At 55.8% G+C, this 20377-nt stretch overlaps 2 protein-coding genes across 2 annotated transcripts; both read right to left on the bottom strand.

Annotated features, from left to right (window-relative positions):
* Positions 1-785: 785 nt before the first annotated feature.
* Positions 786-7869, bottom strand: LOC136993581 (immunoglobulin lambda-like polypeptide 5). The gene is made up of 5 exons (XM_067307337.1): positions 7837-7869; positions 5380-5864; positions 3085-3470; positions 2983-3040; positions 786-1220 (listed from the first exon to the last, which is right to left on the bottom strand). Exons 2-5 carry the CDS (start codon positions 5519-5521, stop codon positions 892-894), a joined length of 915 nt encoding a protein of 304 aa, XP_067163438.1. The 5' UTR covers positions 5522-5864; positions 7837-7869; the 3' UTR covers positions 786-891.
* Positions 7870-9945: 2076 nt separating this feature from the next.
* Positions 9946-20361, bottom strand: LOC136993585 (immunoglobulin lambda-1 light chain-like). The gene is made up of 5 exons (XM_067307415.1): positions 20301-20361; positions 19892-20161; positions 18103-18112; positions 12182-12234; positions 9946-10380 (listed from the first exon to the last, which is right to left on the bottom strand). Exons 1-5 carry the CDS (start codon positions 20344-20346, stop codon positions 10052-10054), a joined length of 708 nt encoding a protein of 235 aa, XP_067163516.1. The 5' UTR covers positions 20347-20361; the 3' UTR covers positions 9946-10051.
* Between the last annotated feature and the right edge of the window lie 16 nt (positions 20362-20377).

Genomic DNA, 20377 nt, shown 5'->3' with positions numbered 1-20377 from the left:
CTGTCGGGGGGTGCCGGCCCCGGCCCCGTGGGAGCAGCCGCGGGGACACCGGCTGAGGCGGCCCGCGCCTCCGCAGCAGGCGGCAGCTGGAGGCCGCATTCGCAGGAGGTTTTTATTTCTCCTCTAACAGAAACCAGAAGCATCCACAGCTCTTAACCAGCCCTGCCTGCTGCAGACGAGGCCCCACAGGGCCCGCGGCAACGGTGCCGGCAGCCCGGACGCCGCGTCGGGACCACGGGGCAGCGCGCAGTGCCGGGGTCCTGCCGGGAAGCTGGGACGGGCTGGGAGCTGCCGGCACTCTGGAGTCCAGGACACGAGTGGCGGCCCCGCGCCGCAGCCGTGCCAGGGACTGCCCAGCCATCAGGGACGGGGACGCGGCGGCTCGGGAGCTGCCTGGGCTCTCGGGAACCCCCCTGCCTCCTCTGCAGAGGCTCCCCGGGGGCTTTGCCGGGGCCGGCCACAATTTCGCTGCCTGGCGGGGGCTGTGCTGCAGGAGGAGGAGAGGGACGGGACGGCCCGGCCCAACAGCCTCTCGGGGCCACGAGCTGAGAGGGGCCGCGGGAGCAGAGCCCCGGGCAGGGACACGCACAGGTGGCGCTCGGCCCCTCGGGGCCACGCTCGCGCTGGGATCCCAACACCGTGTTCGACCAAGGAGGCAGGACAGAGACGCAGATGCAGAGCCAGCGCTAGTTCAATGTCTGTGTTTATTAGGATGACACGCAGGGTGTGGGGACAAGTGTGGGGCAGAGGGACAGGGCAGAGGGGCCGGGCACAGGCGGCCGGCGGGGACCTGCGCCGGAGGAGAGCTGCTGCCACCAGCAGCCACGGGGATGGACGGGTACGGAGACACGGAAGGGGACGAGGCCGGGGGACGGTGGAGCTCCCGGTGGGTTAGGAGGAGCACTCGGATCTCTTGAGGACCTTCTCGATTTTCTTGCCGTCGTGCGTGACCTCGCAGGTGTAGGTCTCGTGACTCTTCCAGTCGGCAGCAGACAGCGTCAGGTAGCTGCTGGCCATGTACTTGTTGTTGCTCTGCTGCCTCTGGGGCCTGGTGGTCTCCACACCGCTGGACCTGACGGCGCCATCGACCTTCCAGACAACATCCGCAGCGCCGGGGTAGAAGTCGCCCAGCAGACACACCAGGGTGGCTTTGCTCTTTGCCGTGATCTCGTCGGAGGAAGGCGGGAAGAGGTGCACGGTGGGGGAGGCCTTGGGCTGGCCTGCAGGAGAGAGCGGCAGCGGGGTTAAAGAGGGAGCAGAACGTGGAGGGAGGCAGGAGAGGTCTTTAAAATGTGCTCCTGGCTGTACCGTGGTGCATCATCGCTGCTGCAGCAACGAGCATTGGCCAAAGCCCTGCTGTCCCCAAATGCCAGCGTGGGAGTCAGAGGGCTTCTCGGCAGTGCCGGGGCCTGGCCGGGTCCGGCAGCAACACCGAGGCTGCGAGCGACCCCCCAGGCACCCCCTGGCTGCCTTCACCGGGAAACTCCTGCTTCCGCCACGATTAACAGTTTATGGTTTACAATTAAAACACACTTGGAAATAACATAGATAACATAGATAATAGATACACAGCATATATGCACATATATAATGCATACATATGCACGTGTATATTATTCCTGTAACACGTTCTACATTATGTAATATGTGTTATCTATAATATGCACAACATGTCATTTATATTTGCTATATGCATAGCTTTCCACGTTACATTTTATGTCTACATATATACAAGTATATTTACAGGTGTATATATGTGCATGTATGTCTTCAACCAAACCTATACACTTGGTCTAATCACTTTTGGATCTCTGGTTGCCTGACACAAACCCATTTCTTTCCTGTGCTGTGGCTGTTTTCTCTTAACTCCAGACTTCAACCCAAAGCAACCGTCTTTTCTTACCAGTTCTGCTTTGAGGCACTGGCACATAGAGCTCAGAAAATGCACGACTAAAAGAAGGCCAGAGGCCAGACTGAAAAAGGACGTTTGTCCTTTCTCACGTAGCTTGGTTGCCTGTACAATACCTAAAACTACACACCAGAAAACTGGGGTGGGACCTGCTCCCATAAAGAGCTTCCCGCTGAAGAAATGGGTAGAGTAAACGTTCTTGTTCTTATGCCCTCCCCGATCACTTGGTTCAGACTTTTTTGTGCCACTTTCTTTTAAAGAGCACAAACGTCGAAGGACAAAGATATTGTCATCAGCATTTTCCACAGACTAAGCTACATTTCAACCAGCCTTACATGGGGAAAAAAAAAAACAAAAACAAAAACAAAACCTCTTTATGCTGCTCCTGAAGAGTTTTGTTCAAGAGGAGCGGGACATGTCATTTTACTGTGCAGTGAGGTGAGCCTTTCACCCCCGTGCCCAAAGAGCGCTGGCTGTCCTTGAGCAGGGCTCTGGCGAGAGCCGCGGCCCTTCCTGGAGGAGCTTGGCTTGGAGTCCGAGGGAGAAAATGTCTGGTCCTGGTTAAGGACTACGGACTCGCTCCTCAGGTCTAAGGCTTAAGGACCTGGTCCTGGTTAAGGACTACGGACTCGCTCCTCAGGTCTAAGGCTTAAGGACCTGGTCCTGGTTAAGGACTACGGACTCGCTCCTCAGGTCTAAGGCTTAAGGACCTGCTCCTTGTTAAGGACTAATTTCCTTAGGAAGAAGAAAAGAGCCTCTCTGAGGATCCGAAGCCCAAGTCTCTGAAAGAGGCTGCGAGTGCCAGGGCTGAGGTGCATGTCCTGGGCAAATTTAAAGGCCCCATAACTGAGAAAATGCTACCCTGAAATGCTCCGGGGAGCACACCAGAGTCCTCCGAGTCCTCCAAGACGAGACAAGGTCCGTAATGCCGTGCTTAGTGCCTGTCCCCCCACCGGTGGCAGAGCCCAGCCCGCCACCGAGTCCGAGAAAAAGTCCCCAAATCACCGAAAATCGCAGAAATGTCCCACTTTCGGGGTGGGGAAGGAAAGATTGCGAGGAGATGAGCGACTTACCCAGGACGGTCAACTGGGTCCCTGCGCCGAAAGCATCAGCACCAGCAGCAGCACGAGGCTGTAGAAGAGTCTCCAGCCCAGCTGCCAGAGCAGTGCTTGCACCCTGTGTCCCCAAGAACTCGGTGGGATGGACATGGTGGGACATAGGTGCCTTGAAGGACGTGGTAGGGTGAACATGTCGGGAGACAGGTGTCGTGACAGCTGCTGTGGAATGGAGGTGCCCTGATCGATGTGCCAGGACAGAGGTGCCCCAGTGGAAATGGTGGGATGGATGAGGCAGGACGGAGGTCCCCAATGGATGGAGAGGGATGGAAGTGCCCAATGGATGTAGCGAGCTGGATGCATCAGGATAGGTGCAACATGCACCTCCCCCACAGACCTGGGGTAGAAGTCGCCCAGCAGACACACCAGGGTGGCTTTGCTCTTTGCCGTGATCTCGTCGGAGGAAGGCGGGAAGAGGTGCACGGTGGGGGAGGCCTTGGGCTGGCCTGCAGGAGAGAGCGGCAGCGGGGTTAAAGAGGGAGCAGAACGTGGAGGGAGGCAGGAGAGGTCTTTAAAATGTGCTCCTGGCTGTACCGTGGTGCATCATCGCTGCTGCAGCAACGAGCGTTGGCCAAAGCCCTGCTGTCCCCAAATGCCAGCGTGGGAGTCAGAGGGCTTCTCGGCAGTGACGGGGCCTGGCCGGGTCCGGCAGCAACACCGAGGCTGCGAGCGACCCCCAGGCACCCCCTGGCTGCCTTCACCGGGAAACTCCTGCTTCCGCCACGATTAACAGTTTGTGGTTTACAATTAAAACACACTTGGAAATAACATAGATAACATAGATAATAGATACACAGCATATATGCACATATATAATGCATACATATGCACGTGTATATTATTCCTGTAACACGTTCTACATTATGTAATATGTGTTATCTATAATATGCACAACATGTCATTTATATTTGCTATATGCATAGCTTTCCACGTTACATTTTATGTCTACATATATACAAGTATATTTACAGGTGTATATATGTGCATGTATGTCTTCAACCAAACCTATACACTTGGTCTAATCACTTTTGGATCTCTGGTTCCCTGACACAAACCCATTTCTTTCCTGTGCTGTGGCTGTTTTCTCTTAACTCCAGACTTCAACCCAAAGCAACCCTCTTTTCTTACCAGTTCTGCTTTGAGGCACTGGCACATAGAGCTCAGAAAATGCACGACTAAAAGAAGGCCAGAGGCCAGACTGAAAAAGGACGTTTGTCCTTTCTCACGTAGCTTGGTTGCCTGTACAATACCTAAAACTACACACCAGAAAACTGGGGGGGGAACCTGCTCCCATAAAGAGCTTCCCGCTGAAGAAATGGGTAAAGTAAACGTTCTTGTTCTTACGCCCTCCCCGATCACTTGGTTCAGACTTTTTTGTGCCACTTTCTTTTAAAGAGCACAAATGTCGAAGGACAAAGATATTGTCATCAGCATTTTCCACAGACTAGAGCTACATTTCAACCAGCCTTACGTGGGGGAAAAAAAAAACACCCCTCTTTATGCTGCTCCTGAAGAGTTTTGTTCAAGAGGAGCGGGACATGTCATTTTACTGTGCAGTGAGGTGAGCCTTTCACCCCCGTGCCCAAAGAGCGCTGGCTGTCCTTGAGCAGGGCTCTGGCGAGAGCCGCGGCCCTTCCTGGAGGAGCTTGGCTTGGAGTCCGAGGGAGAAAATGTCTGGTCCTGGTTAAGGACTACGGACTCGCTCGTCAGGTCTAAGGCTTAAGGACTTGGTCCTTGTTAAGGACTACGGACTCGCTCCTCAGGTCTAAGGCTTAAGGACCTGGTCCTGGTTAAGGACTACGGCCTCGCTCGTCAGGTCTAAGGCTTAAGGACTTGGTCCTGGTTAAGGACTACGGACTCGCTCGTCAGGTCTAAGGCTTAAGGACCTGGTCCTTGTTAAGGACTACGGACTCGCTCCTCAGGTCTAAGGCTTAAGGACTTGGTCCTGGTTAAGGACTACGGACTCGCTCCTCAGGTCTAAGGCTTAAGGACCTGGTCCTTGTTAAGGACTAATTTCCTTAGGAAGAAGAAAAGAGCCTCTCTGAGGATCCGAAGCCCAAGTCTCTGAAAGAGGCTGCGAGTGCCAGGGCTGAGGTGCATGTCCTGGGCAAATTTAAAGGCCCCATAACTGATAAAACACTGCCCTGAAATGCTCCGGGGAGCACACCAGAGTCCTCCGAGTCCTCCAAGACGAGACAAGGTCCGTAATGCCGTGCTTAGTGCCTGTCCCCCCACCGGTGGCAGAGCCCAGCCTGCCACCGAGTCCGAGAAAAAGTCCCCAAATCACCGAAAATCGCAGAAATGTCCCACTTTCGGGGTGGGGAAGGAAAGATTGCGAGGAGATGAGCGACTTACCCAGGACGGTCAACTGGGTCCCCGCGCCGAAACCAGCAGCAGCAGCAGCACGAGGCTGTAGAGGAGTCTCCAGCCCAGCTGCCAGAGCAGTGCTTGCACCCTGTGTCCCCAAGAACTCGGTGGGATGGACATGGTGGGACATAGGTGCCTTGAAGGACGTGGTAGGGTGAACATGTCGGGAGACAGGTGTCGTGACAGCTGCTGTGGAATGGAGGTGCCCTGATCGATGTGCCAGGACAGAGGTGCCCCAGTGGAAATGGTGGGATGGATGAGGCAGGACGGAGGTCCCCAATGGATGGAGAGGGATGGAAGTGCCCAATGGATGTAGCGAGCTGGATGCATCAGGATAGGTGCAACATGCACCTCCCCCACAGACCTGGGGTAGAAGTCGCCCAGCAGACACACCAGGGTGGCTTTGCTCTTTGCCGTGATCTCGTCGGAGGAAGGCGGGAAGAGGTGCACGGTGGGGGAGGCCTTGGGCTGGCCTGCAGGAGAGAGCGGCAGCGGGGTTAAAGAGGGAGCAGAACGTGGAGGGAGGCAGGAGAGGTCTTTAAATGTGCTCCTGGCTGTACCGTGGTGCATCATCGCAGCTGCAGCAACGAGCGTTGGCCAAAGCCCTGCTGTCCCCAAATGCCAGCGTGGGAGTCAGAGGGCTTCTCGGCAGTGCCGGGGCCTGGCCGGGTCCGGCAGCAACACCGAGGCTGCGAGCGACCCCCCAGGCACCCCCTGGCTGCCTTCACCGGGAAACTCCTGCTTCCGCCACGATTAACAGTTTGTGGTTTACAATTAAAACACACTTGGAAATAACATAGATAACATAGATAATAGATACACAGCATATATGCACATATATAATGCATACATATGCACGTGTATATTATTCCTATAACACGTTCTACATTATGTAATATGTGTTATCTATAATATGCACAACATGTCATTTATATTTGCTATATGCATAGCTTTCCACGTTACATTTTATGTCTACATATATACAAGTATATTTACAGGTGTATATATGTGCATGTATGTCTTCAACCAAACCTATACACTCGGTCTAATCACTTTTGGATCTCTGGTTCCCTGACACAAACCCATTTCTTTCCTGTGCTGTGGCTGTTTTCTCTTAACTCCAGACTTCAACCCAAAGCAACCCTCTTTTCTTACCAGTTCTGCTTTGAGGCACTGGCACATAGAGCTCAGAAAATGCACGACTAAAAGAAGGCCAGAGGCCAGACTGAAAAAGGACGTTTGTCCTTTCTCACGTAGCTTGGTTGCCTGTACAATACCTAAAACTATACACCAGAAAACTGGGGGGGACCTGCTCCCATAAAGAGCTTCCCGCTGAAGAAATGGGTAAAGTAAACGTTCTTGTTCTTACGCCCTCCCCGATCACTTGGTTCAGACTTTTTTGTGCCACTTTCTTTTAAAGAGCACAAACGTCGAAGGACAAAGATATTGTCATCAGCATTTTCCACAGACTAAGCTACATTTCAACCAGCCTTACATGGGGAAAAAAAAAAACAAAAACAAAAACAAAACCTCTTTATGCTGCTCCTGAAGAGTTTTGTTCAAGAGGAGCGGGACATGTCATTTTACTGTGCAGTGAGGTGAGCCTTTCACCCCCGTGCCCAAAGAGCGCTGGCTGTCCTTGAGCAGGGCTCTGGCGAGAGCCGCGGCCCTTCCTGGAGGAGCTTGGCTTGGAGTCCGAGGGAGAAAATGTCTGGTCCTGGTTAAGGACTACGGACTCGCTCCTCAGGTCTAAGGCTTAAGGACCTGGTCCTTGTTAAGGACTACGGACTCGCTCGTCAGGTCTAAGGCTTAAGGACCTGGTCCTTGTTAAGGACTACGGACTCGCTCCTCAGGTCTAAGGCTTAAGGACCTGGTCCTTGTTAAGGACTACGGACTCGCTCCTCAGGTCTAAGGCTTAAGGACCTGGTCCTTGTTAAGGACTACGGACTCGCTCGTCAGGTCTAAGGCTTAAGGACCTGGTCCTTGTTAAGGACTACGGACTCGCTCCTCAGGTCTAAGGCTTAAGGACCTGGTCCTTGTTAAGGACTACGGACTCGCTCCTCAGGTCTAAGGCTTAAGGACCTGCTCCTTGTTAAGGACTAATTTCCTTACGAAGAAGAAAAGAGGCTCTCTGAGGATCTGAAGCCCAAGTCTCTGAAAGAGGCTGCGAGTGCCAGGGCTGAGGTGCATGTCCTGGGCAAATTTAAAGGCCCCATAACTGATAAAATGCTACCCTGAAATGCTCCGGGGAGCACACCAGAGTCCTCCGAGTCCTCCGAGACGAGACAAGGTCCGTAATGCCGTGCTTAGTGCCTGTCCCCCCACCGGTGGCAGAGCCCAGCCCGCCACCGAGTCCGAGAAAAAGTCCCCAAATCACCAAAAATCGCAGAAATGTCCCACTTTCGGGGTGGGGAAGGAAAGATTGCGAGGAGATGAGCGACTTACCCAGGACGGTCAACTGGGTCCCCGCGCCGAAACCACCAGCAGCAGCAGAATGAGGCTGCAGAAAAACCTCCAGCCCAGCTGCCAGAGCAGTGCTTGCACCCTGTGTCCCAAACGACACGGTGGGATGGATGCAGTTGAATGGAGTTGCCCCAATAGACATGGCCGGATGGATGTGCTCTCTGATGTGGCAGGATGGAGGTACCTCCAGGGACCTAGCAGGATGGATGTGGCAGGACAGGGATGCTCTGATTCATGTAGTGGGCTGGAGGTGCCCAATGGATATAGTGGGATGGCTGCATTGAGATTTAGGTGGCCTGATGGATATTTTTTAAGACGGATGCAGTGGGATGAAGATGCCCCAATGGACATAGTGGGGTGGATGCATGGGGTTGGGGAAGCCCTGATGGATGCATTGTGATGAAGGTGGCCAGATGGATGCGGCAGGATGGATACATCAGGATAGGTGCAACATGCTTGACGTGCCCTGACAGACTCAGCGTGACAGAAGTGGCAGGATGGTGTGTGGGGGACGGCTGCATGTCCTTGCCGGAGGAGCCGCAGTGAAATGCAGGGACTTGGCCCTGATGCCTCACATGAACCACACTGGCCTGGCGCTGCAGAGCTGCGCCTGTGTCTCCCACCTTGTCACAGCCACCCCGCTGCCTGTGGCAGCTGCGTTGCGCTTGATACGTGCCGATCTCCCTGCCTGCCGCGCAGGGGTAACACTAACCCCAGGAAAGAGGGCTCTGAGGGGGGATAACGGCCGGGAGCCGGCCCAGGCCCAGAGGTGGGCCTACCCGGGCTGGGTTTCGGTGCAGGGTCTGGGGCCCGCGGGCCTCCTTGCAGCGGCTGCGCTGGGATGTGCTGTGCTCAGGGTTGCGTGGGAAGGGGAGAGAGCCCCGCGAAGCCGCCGGGCGCTGGGCTCTGCTGGGCTCCAGGTGCGGGGAGCGTGGCAGCAGCTCCGGCCCGCTCGGGGAGCCCCACGGGCTGCCGGAACCAGCAGTGGTGACATGAGCGCATCCGTGATCGAGCCCTGGGGGCTGCAGAGCCCGTGGGCACCAATGGCAGCATCAGCACAGCCAGAGGGGGCTCAGCTTCTGCCCGGCGCCCCGCAGACGACGGATAATGCAGGAGCCTCCCGTGAAACTCATGCCCTCAGGCACACGGGCACTGAGCTGTGTCTGTGCTCAGCTGCTCGCTCGCGGCGGGGCCAGGGTGCCGGAGCATCCCGCTGAGGGCAAACGAGCATTTCGCTTCCTGGCGCCCGGTGTTTCGGCGCCGGCAGAGGCAGGGCTCTGTGCTGGGGCTGGGCGAGCGGAGGGCCCTGTCGGGGGGTGCCGGCCCCGGCCCCGTGGGAGCAGCCGCGGGGACACCGGCTGAGGCGGCCCGCGCCTCCGCAGCAGGCGGCAGCTGGAGGCCGCATTCGCAGGAGGTTTTTATTTCTCCTCTAACAGAAACCAGAAGCATCCACAGCTCTTAACCAGCCCTGCCTGCTGCAGACGAGGCCCCACAGGGCCCGCGGCAACGGTGCCGGCAGCCCGGACGCCGCGTCGGGACCACGGGGCAGCGCGCAGTGCCGGGGTCCTGCCGGGAAGCTGGGACGGGCTGGGAGCTGCCGGCACTCTGGAGTCCAGGACACGAGTGGCGGCCCCGCGCCGCAGCCGTGCCAGGGACTGCCCAGCCATCAGGGACGGGGACGCGGCGGCTCGGGAGCTGCCTGGGCTCTCGGGAACCCCCCTGCCTCCTCTGCAGAGGCTCCCCGGGGGCTTTGCCGGGGCCGGCCACAATTTCGCTGCCTGGCGGGGGCTGTGCTGCAGGAGGAGGAGAGGGACGGGACGGCCCGGCCCAACAGCCTCTCGGGGCCACGAGCTGAGAGGGGCCGCGGGAGCAGAGCCCCGGGCAGGGACACGCACAGGCGGCGCTCGGCCCCTCGGGGCCACGCTCGCGCTGGGATCCCAACACCGTGTTCGACCAAGGAGGCAGGACAGAGACGCAGATGCAGAGCCAGCGCTAGTTCAATGTCTGTGTTTATTAGGATGACACGCAGGGTGTGGGGACAAGTGTGGGGCAGAGGGACAGGGCAGAGGGGCCGGGCACAGGCGGCCGGCGGGGACCTGCGCCGGAGGAGAGCTGCTGCCACCAGCAGCCACGGGGATGGACGGGTACGGAGACACGGAAGGGGACGAGGCCGGGGGACGGTGGAGCTCCCGGTGGGTTAGGAGGAGCACTCGGATCTCTTGAGGACCTTCTCGATTTTCTTGCCGTCGTGCGTGACCTCGCAGGTGTAGGTCTCGTGACTCTTCCAGTCGGCAGCAGACAGCGTCAGGTAGCTGCTGGCCATGTACTTGTTGTTGCTCTGCTGCCTCTGGGGCCTGGTGGTCTCCACACCGCTGGACCTGACGGCGCCATCGACCTTCCAGACAACATCCGCAGCGCCGGGGTAGAAGTCGCCCAGCAGACACACCAGGGTGGCTTTGCTCTTTGTCGTGATCTCGTCGGAGGAAGGCGGGAAGAGGTGCACGGTGGGGGAGGCCTTGGGCTGGCCTGCAGGAGAGAGCGGCAGCGGGGTTAAAGAGGGAGCAGAACGTGGAGGGAGGCAGGAGAGGTCTTTAAAATGTGCTCCTGGCTGTACCGTGGTGCATCATCGCTGCTGCAGCAACGAGCATTGGCCAAAGCCCTGCTGTCCCCAAATGCCAGCGTGGGAGTCAGAGGGCTTCTCGGCAGTGCCGGGGCCTGGCCGGGTCCGGCAGCAACACCGAGGCTGCGAGCGACCCCCCAGGCACCCCCTGGCTGCCTTCACCGGGAAACTCCTGCTTCCGCCACGATTAACAGTTTGTGGTTTACAATTAAAACACACTTGGAAATAACATAGATAACATAGATAATAGATACACAGCATATATGCACATATATAATGCATACATATGCACGTGTATATTATTCCTATAACACGTTCTACATTATGTAATATGTGTTATCTATAATATGCACAACATGTCATTTATATTTGCTATATGCATAGCTTTCCACGTTACATTTTATGTCTACATATATACAAGTATATTTACAGGTGTATATATGTGCATGTATGTCTTCAACCAAACCTATACACTTGGTCTAATCACTTTTGGATCTCTGGTTGCCTGACACAAACCCATTTCTTTCCTGTGCTGTGGCTGTTTTCTCTTAACTCCAGACTTCAACCCAAAGCAACCCTCTTTTCTTACCAGTTCTGCTTTGAGGCACTGGCACATAGAGCTCAGAAAATGCACGACTAAAAGAAGGCCAGAGGCCAGACTGAAAAAGGACGTTTGTCCTTTCTCACGTAGCTTGGTTGCCTGTACAATACCTAAAACTACACACCAGAAAACTGGGGTGGGACCTGCTCCCATAAAGAGCTTCCCGCTGAAGAAATGGGTAAAGTAAACGTTCTTGTTCTTACGCCCTCCCCGATCACTTGGTTCAGACTTTTTTGTGCCACTTTCTTTTAAAGAGCACAAATGTCAAAGGACAAAGATATTGTCATCAGCATTTTCCACAGACTAAGCTACATTTCAACCAGCCTTACGTGGAAAAAAAAAAAAAAACCCTCTTTATGCTGCTCCTGAAGAGTTTTGTTCAAGAGGAGCGGGACATGTCATTTTACTGTGCAGTGAGGTGAGCCTTTCACCCCCGTGCCCAAAGAGCGCTGGCTGTCCTTGAGCAGGGCTCTGGCGAGAGCCGCGGCCCTTCCTGGAGGAGCTTGGCTTGGAGTCCGAGGGAGAAAATGTCTGGTCCTTGTTAAGGACTACGGACTCGCTCGTCAGGTCTAAGGCTTAAGGACCTGGTCCTTGTTAAGGACTACGGACTCGCTCCTCAGGTCTAAGGCTTAAGGACCTGGTCCTTGTTAAGGACTACGGACTCGCTCCTCAGGTCTAAGGCTTAAGGACCTGGTCCTTGTTAAGGACTACGGACTCGCTCGTCAGGTCTAAGGCTTAAGGACCTGCTCCTTGTTAAGGACTAATTTCCTTAGGAAGAAGAAAAGAGCCTCTCTGAGGATCCGAAGCCCAAGTCTCTGAAAGAGGCTGCGAGTGCCAGGGCTGAGGTGCATGTCCTGGGCAAATTTAAAGGCCCCATAACTGAGAAAACGCCACCCTGAAATGCTCCGGGGAGCACACCAGAGTCCTCCGAGTCCTCCAAGACGAGACAAGGTCCGTAATGCCGTGCTTAGTGCCTGTCCCCCCACCGGTGGCAGAGCCCAGCCCGCCACCGAGTCCGAGAAAAAGTCCCCAAATCACCGAAAATCGCAGAAATGTCCCACTTTCGGGGTGGGGAAGGAAAGATTGTGAGGAGATGAGCGACTTACCCAGGACGGTCAACTGGGTCCCCGCGCCGAAAACACCACACAGTGATACAGGGCTGTACAAAAACCTCCACCCCAGCTGCCGGCGCAGTGCTTGCACCCTGTGCTCCCAAGAACGTGGTCAGATGGATGTGGTGGAATGGAGGTGCCTCGATGGATGTGGTGGTATGGACGTGTCTAACGGAGGTGCCCTGGTGGATGTGGCAGGATGGAGGTGCCCCAACGGATACAGCAGGATGGATGCATCAGGATGGAGGTGCCTCAGCGGACGCAGAGGGATGGAGGTGCCCCAATGTATGCATCGGGATGGGTGCAACCGCCAGAGTTGCCGGGGGCACCAATGGCAGCATCAGCACAGCCGGAGGGGGCTCACCTCCTGCCCAGTGTCCAGCAGGTGATGGATAATGCAGGAGCCTCCCACGACACTCATGCCTGCAGGCACGCAGGCTCTGAGCTGTGTCTGTGCTCAGCTGCTCGCTCATAGTGGGGCCAGAGCACTGGAGCATCCCGCTGAGTGCAAACGAGCATTTCCCTTACTGGTGCCCAGCATTTCAGCACCGGCAGAGACAGAACTCTGTGCTGGGGCAAACGGAGGGCCCCATCGGCCAGTGCTGGCCCCAGCCCTGCAGGGAGCAGCCGCGGGGACACCTGCTGAGGGTGAGGGGACACCGTGCCTCCACAGCAGTAGGCCACAGTCGCAGGATATTTTTATTTCCGCTCTAACAGAAATCGGCAGCGGTCACAGCCAATAAGGTGTCCTGCCCATTGGAGATGAGGCTCCTGCTCCTGGCTCGCTGCCTCGATGCGGTGCGTGCCCCAGCCCGTGCCCTACCCACGCTGATGCTTATGTCTGACCAAGCAGCCAGAGACTCGCGCACGGGCCGAGCCCTCCCCACTGCCGTCACGCTCGCCTGGGTGTCCCTGTGCCGGCAGCCGTGCCAGGGACTGCCCAGCCATCAGGGACAGGGACGCGGCGGCTCGGGAGCTGCCTGGGCTCTCGGGAACCCCCCTGCCTCCTCTGCAGAGGCTCCCCGGGGGCTTTGCCGGGGCCGGCCACAATTTCGCTGCCTGGCGGGGGCTGTGCTGCAGGAGGAGGAGAGGGACGGGACGGCCCGGCCCAACAGCCCCTCGGGGCCACGAGCTGAGAGGGGCCGCGGGAGCAGAGCCCCGGGCAGGGACACGCACAGGCGGCGCTCGGCCCCTCGGGGCCACGCTCGCGCTGGGATCCCAACACCGTGTTCGACCAAGGAGGCAGGACAGAGACGCAGATGCAGAGCCAGCGCTAGTTCAATGTCTGTGTTTATTAGGATGACACGCAGGGTGTGGGGACAAGTGTGGGGCAGAGGGACAGGGCAGAGGGGCCGGGCACAGGGGGCCGGCGGGGACCTGCGCCGGAGGAGAGCTGCTGCCACCAGCAGCCACGGGGATGGACGGGTACGGAGACACGGAAGGGGACGAGGCCGGGGGACGGTGGAGCTCCCGGTGGGTTAGGAGGAGCACTCGGATCTCTTGAGGACCTTCTCGATTTTCTTGCCGTCGTGCGTGACCTCGCAGGTGTAGGTCTCGTGACTCTTCCAGTCGGCAGCAGACAGCGTCAGGTAGCTGCTGGCCATGTACTTGTTGTTGCTCTGCTGCCTCTGGGGCCTGGTGGTCTCCACACCGCTGGACTTGACGGCGCCATCGACCTTCCAGACAACATCCGCAGCGCCGGGGTAGAAGTCGCCCAGCAGACACACCAGGGTGGCTTTGCTCTTTGTCGTGATCTCGTCGGAGGAAGGCGGGAAGAGGTGCACGGTGGGGGAGGCCTTGGGCTGGCCTGCAGGAGAGAGCGGCAGCGGGGTTAAAGAGGGAGCAGAACGTGGAGGGAGGCAGGAGAGGTCTTTAAATGTGCTCCTGGCTGTACCGTGGTGCATCATCGCTGTCGCATCGTCCTAGTAATCCTAGTAAGCTTTTTTAGCTGCCTTATGAGAAAGAGGTCCTAACACTAAATAGGAAGTACCGTGTGTACGGGCTGCAGGATTCCCAGCAGCCAGCATCGCTCATCTCAGCTGCGTACCATGCTCACGCTTCACTTTGGCAGCGATGCACAGCTCCTGTCCTGCCTCTGAGCCCAGCTGAGGAGGGGCCTCGCCACACTGCTCGTGGCCAGCCTCACATTCAGCCTCTGCGCTCCCCGTAACTCCCCAAAAGCCCAGGGCCAAGAAGTACAGCTCTCTTCAAATGGCCACATGCCCCCATCAACACGCTGAAGAGAACAGTTGTTTTTGTGGGTGTGGCCGTGCCCCATCTTGGCATTTCTGCCTCTGCTTCCACGGGGGGGCCACAATCCCAGCCGACGGGATCTGCGCTCGCCAAGGACAGCGCAGCTCGGAGCTGGGTCAGTGGCGGTGGGTCACCCTCGCTCTCAGCCCGAAGCCACTGTCGCTACCGCGCTGCCCCCGCACGCTCCAGCCCGGCACGACCCTGCGGCACCATGCTCCTCTCCCCTAGTTTCAGGCACCAGCCAGCGTGCCTCGTGTCAGGCCAGTCATGAGATACTTTCGATTACATCTCCTAATGTCCTCAAACAAGAGATTTGATTCTCACACCATGGAGTGTGCAAGGCAGGGAATGAATGGATTATGAGTTATCCAGCCTGCTTATAGTACTTCAGCGTGTCATTCAGTGACAAATTACTCCTTAAAGTGAGTCACTGGGCGGAAATGATACTGTCTCTTTGCTTTTTCTCTCTCCTCTGGTGTGTTTAAGGAAGTGATTGCTTCATCCACAGCACTTATTTTGTGATCTCACATACTTCAGCTGAAGCCTCTCCTTTTCCTGTCTATATCAGAGGACCCCTTCTTAGCTCTGGCTGTTCCTCCTCTATGAGCAAGTCTGGTTTTTGACCTTCTGCCTGCCTTGCACTTACACTTCATGCAGAGCAAACAAACTGAACCCACATGCATCTAGCATGAATCTGTACATTTTTCTACAACCACTTAATATTTTTAAGATGCTGTCCTGACACTCAGATATTGCCTAAAACTATCTTCATTTGCTCCCCATAAGAGAAACATCTTTCCCTTTTCAGACTATTTTTCTGAATTCTTTCCCTTTGTTTGAATTCCTACTTCTCAATAATACCCTCTAACCCTTTAAAAGTAGTTCTCAATTATGATGCTATTTTGGAGACTAAAAAAAGCAACCATCATTTTGAACACTATTGAAATACAAGAGGCAATTTTTCCTCGACTAGCAAGACCGACCAGTCTGCACAAACTTGAAACCTTCCATTTCAATTCCCTACACTTCCTCATCATATAACAGTGTGTACCTGGGAGCTTTTCCTTAGGAGAAAAAAAAGGTTAAGAAGTTCCTGTTTTATAAACTCTAATATAACCTGGCTGGCTGTCAAATAAATGTATCTTTTTACTAAGCAATTCCTGAAGTCAAACAAGTTGAACAAGACCCAAATAGTATAACCAAGTATTTGATCAGGAGGAAATCTGCAGATTTGAAAGGGCGAAAAAGGGTTTGTGAGCAGTAAAGACCAATTGGCATGTAAAACCTTGTTTTCCCCCAGTGAGAGAAAGGTAACTGGATGCATGTCAGTGTAGTTAGACCAAGGACATTTGATTATGACCAGATGGAGAAGTTGGAAAAAGAAAAACAGGAAAAACCTGGACACCCACCAGCCACTGGGGAACGATCATAGGTGAATATCAGTGTGACTTACTGAGAACGGTCAGCTGGGTTCCATCACCAAAGATATATACACAGTGACACATGGTGGTGCAAAAATAGCCCAGGCAGCTGCCTATGTCCAGCCTGCAGCCTCGGCGCCCCGCAAGCATGGTGGGGCAGCAGCCATGGTGGTGGTTGGGCTCCTGGCCGCTCAAGTGACTTGTGCGGCACCATTTGCTGGAGGATAACAGAGCGGGGATGGTATTTGTGGATCTCCCCCCCCCCCAGTCTCTCCCAAGGGATATCCAGATGTGCCTCTGTTGGCCAAGGTCTTGCTGAAGTCACATGTCAATCCCCCCAAAACATGCTTGCTTGTTTTCAAGTTTTAGTGAAGGTTGTTCCCTCCCCTCCACCATTCAGGGCAATTCACCTTTGATGGCCTTACACTCTTTCCATCTTTCTTCCCTCCTGGATCTCTTCTCCTTCTTGTGGGGAGCAGCGGCAGCTTGCTGGGCCCAACTTCACCCAGTTCAAGCAGGTCTACCCTCTTCCCAGCTGCCTGTGCAGGCATGGAGTAACTAGACCACCACAGGACCGTGACACCCACAGTACTTCTCTATGGGCTGGGAAGTGTGGAGAGCCCAAAGGATACTCTGAGCACAGAGCTGAGGGGCCAGCATGGCCCAGGTCTTCCAGGTGGGAGGCAGCAGGTTACTGGGAAAGCTGATGAGCACAGCTCCAGCTGTGGATGGGAAGGAATGTGAGGAGCTCAAAGCTCAGGGTAAGCTGGCAAAGCCGAGCAGGATGTCCCAGTGTGTGCCAAGCAGGAATATAGCCGTGACTCTCATGGTGAGCCCAGCAGGTAGCAGGGAGCCTGCAACAGGCTCACCAGGAGACCCCACTGCATCCCGAAGGGTACCCCTGCTCTCTGGTCCTGCCGTAGCCTGGACACTCCTACCTTTGGGAGTTGAGCTGGACAGAGAGGTGACAGAGAAGCTGGCTTCAGAGCAGCCTCCCTCTGCTTCAAGAGTGAGTCAAACACCAGGGGGGCAGATGGAGCATTTAAACCCATCTCACCTTGTTCTGTCAAGGTCACGGCCTGCTTCCCAAGAGTTTCCACTGGCACACCAGGATGAGGGATTGTGCTGCTTGACTAGTTGATGCAGCTCTTGAGCAGCAGGGGAGGAGCAACAGTGACTTTGCTGAAGTGTTTTCCTTATACAGGCCCCAGGGACAGGAGCCCCACAGAGACCTGCAGATTTTTGCCAACCTGAGATGCAGTATCCCATACGGACCCAGGAACTTGCCATCCCACAGAGTCATGCGGAGCACCCCTCCACCCACCCTGGATCCCCCAGGCCATTGCTCCTCTGGGTCAATCCATCCCAGCCTGATGCTAGGCCCTTCCCCCCTAAGCTCCCGTAGGCATTACCATGGCATAGCTCGCTTACTGGCACTGCTGACCCTCAGCTCTGGTCCTACCACCCACTGAGGAAGTGGCTCATCCCTATTAGTCCCTGCCTTCATGGCCCATTTGAGCAGCAAGGACAGCTCAGGTGAAGGCTTCCAGCATACAGGATCATCTGTCAAGGGCCTGGGCAGGCAAGGTGGGGCTGGAGAAAAGGCATCAAAGGCTGTTAGCAGAGAGGAAAAGCTGAGACTAGCAGAGTAAACCACACTGGGGATATGGATGCCTAAATACAGCTGCAATAGTCAAGGCAGGGGTGAGCCAGGATGGGTTTCAGCTGAGATGTTAATGAGACCAATTAACTCTGAATTCCCAAGGGAAGGCTTGACTGCTGCTTTCTAAAGAGCTTTCCCAGCATGATGCCAGTCTCACAGGACACAAGGTGCTTGGCTTGGAGAAAATGAGCTCTTGGGGTGCTAAGTTTAAATAGCACCTACTTAAAATGAACTTGAAAATATTTAGACACTGTCATTTGTGCAAGTGGTTATACAAAGATGCAGAGTCAGTTGGGTCTTGGAAAATAACTAGAGATCGGCTGTAAGGGGACAAAGGCCTGTTCTCCATGGGTTATGTGTGCATCAGGAAATGCAAGTTACTCACACCAAAAGTGTTTGCAGGAAATGGAGAGCATCAGTGAATCTTGCAAGTCATTAAAAGACAAATAATGCTTAGACAATTTTGTGGTTCAAGGAACTTTCTGTTTCAGAAGTTCGCTTTGCCTCTCAGAAAGCTTAGGCATTGCTGCAAAGGTGAAAGTAGGCAAAAACTCATGGAAATTGTTTATGCAAAAAACTTAGCTGAACCTGATGCCCTCTTTTCCATATGACCTGCTTCTGAGCATTTCTGAGACTGATGGGGTTTTGGTTGCACTTTAGAGGAGGGCAAAAAAGGATGACAATGTTCAGCTCGGAATCTAGCTCTTCTTGTAGGAGCAAGGCATGGAAGAAAACCTTCACGGTGTCCAACTTACCAGGTGAGATGCGTTGGCAGATGATCCTTTGGCACAGGCCTGGCACTTGGCCTCTGTGGGTCCGAGGCTGCCCCTTGCCGGGAGCACGGACGGGTGAGGGGATGCTAGTCTTGGGCGCGCAGGGACAGCCCCACTGTGGGGAGGCTACACACAGTTACACATGTCTCGATGGCCAGGCCTGGGGCCAGGTCCAGGATTGGGGCTGAGCAGCTCAGGCCACATGAAGCTCTCTCCATCGCTGCTGCTTACCTCACCCAGATGTCCCAGGTAACAAACAAAAAGGGAAACTGTAGGATGGGTCGGGCATCCTTGCAGTATAAACTGTCCTGTAATCACCCTGGCACAGCTTGTGCAACCATCTGCTCCCAGAAGCCATATCTGTTATCAACTAAAACCAGCACTGGCTGCAGAGAGGAACACTGCTGCCCTCACTGTGCATACCCCAGGGATGCAGCTCAGGCTGCCTTCTCACCAACAAAGCTTTGCCACGAGCAGTGCAGGGCAGCACGGGAAGGGCTGTGGTGGGTACCTGTGTGACCATCACATGAGGACAGCAAACACTGTACAATGGTCCCTGCAATGGCAGGAGGTTTGTGTCACACTTCCCCATTGCTCAGCATAACTGTGGGAGCATCGCTGCTGCTATCATAGCCAGCACAGTAATAAAGGGCCTCGTCCTCAGCTTGGACTCCAGGGATGAATAACGGGGCTGTGGAGTGAGACAACAGAGCAGAGAGTAGCACAAGGATGCTCAAGGGTGTCTGGTTGTTGTTATAAACATACCATAGTGACTAGGGGAACTGCCAGGTTTCCGCTGGAACCAGCCATGGTGGCTATAGGCATAGTAGCAGCTGCTACTCCCGGAGCAGGTGATCTGGGAGGTTTGTCCCAGGGACATGGACATCGAGGCTCGCTAAGTAAGTGCTGGCTGGACCAGGGAACCTGCAGAGGGAGAGAGAGGAGCGAGAGAATAGGGGGTCAGTGAGTGCAGAGTGCCGTGGGGCTCAGCAAGGTCTGGCAAACCTGCACGCACTGGCCATGCACAGCAACATCAGCTCTGATGCTGCAGGGCTGGCCCCGGGGGTAAGGTCAGCCTGGGGGAGCAGAAAAGTGTGCCAGCTGTGCACCTCCTGGTCAGGGCAGAGCCTGCTGGAGCTCGTAGCACTTCAGCAGCAGCTCAGCATGAAGGCGCGAGGCTGGTGGGCAGCAGATGCACAGCGCCCCGGTCGCTCCTGGTGGAGCTGCACGGGCAGGAGGGCAGCGAGAGCACCCGGCAGGGCCCTGGGTGCCAGCCTGGCCGTGCACGGGCACCTCGTCCTGGCAGCGCAAGCAGGAGGCAGGGCCCAGCTCGGTCCCACCACTCTGGGGTCTGTTCCCTCCCCGTGAGCTGCTGAATGACAGAGGACCAAAAACAGCCCAGGGGACCTTAAAGCAGGACAAAGCCACGGGCAGTGTGGGGCAGTGCAGGGAAGGCTGTGGTTGGGACCTGTGCGACAATCACACGGGGACAGCAGACACTGTTCAATGGTGCTTGCAATGGCAGGATGTTTGTGTCACACTTCCCCATTGCTCTGGGGCACTGTGGCATCAGTGTAACTACCAGCATAGCCACCACAGTAATACACGGCCTCGTCCTCGGCTTGCACCCCAGTGATGGTTAACGTGTTTGTGGAGCCAGACTTGGAACCGGAGAATCGTGCAGGGATGTTCGAGGGTCGCTTGGTGTTATCATATATCACAGTGACCGGGGCACTGCCAGGTTTCTGCTGGAACCAGCCATAGTAGCTGCCGCTACCCCCAGAGCAGGTGATCCGGGCGGTTTCTCCCGGGGACACGGACACCGAGGCCGGCTGCTGAGTCAGCGCTGCCTGGACCAGGGAACCTGCAGAGGGAGAGGAGAGAGGGCAGAAAGCGGCAGGTCAGCGAGTGACGGAGCAGCAAAGCCCCCCCAGGCAGCGAGACCCCACGGGGCCCCTGTGCCCGCAGGCCCTGGATGGGGACACCCAGGCTGGCCAGGGCACCTGTGCCGTGGGCGAGCACCGCGAGGAGGAGAGGAGCCCAGGCCATGGCGCGATCCCACCAGCTACGCGTCCCCACG

Source organism: Apteryx mantelli, chromosome 17 (genome assembly GCF_036417845.1).
Source record: "Apteryx mantelli isolate bAptMan1 chromosome 17, bAptMan1.hap1, whole genome shotgun sequence".
NCBI classification, from domain to species: domain Eukaryota; kingdom Metazoa; phylum Chordata; class Aves; order Apterygiformes; family Apterygidae; genus Apteryx; species Apteryx mantelli.
The sequence above is the reverse complement of the archived record's forward strand: the minus strand, read 5'-3'. Positions and strand labels throughout refer to the sequence as shown.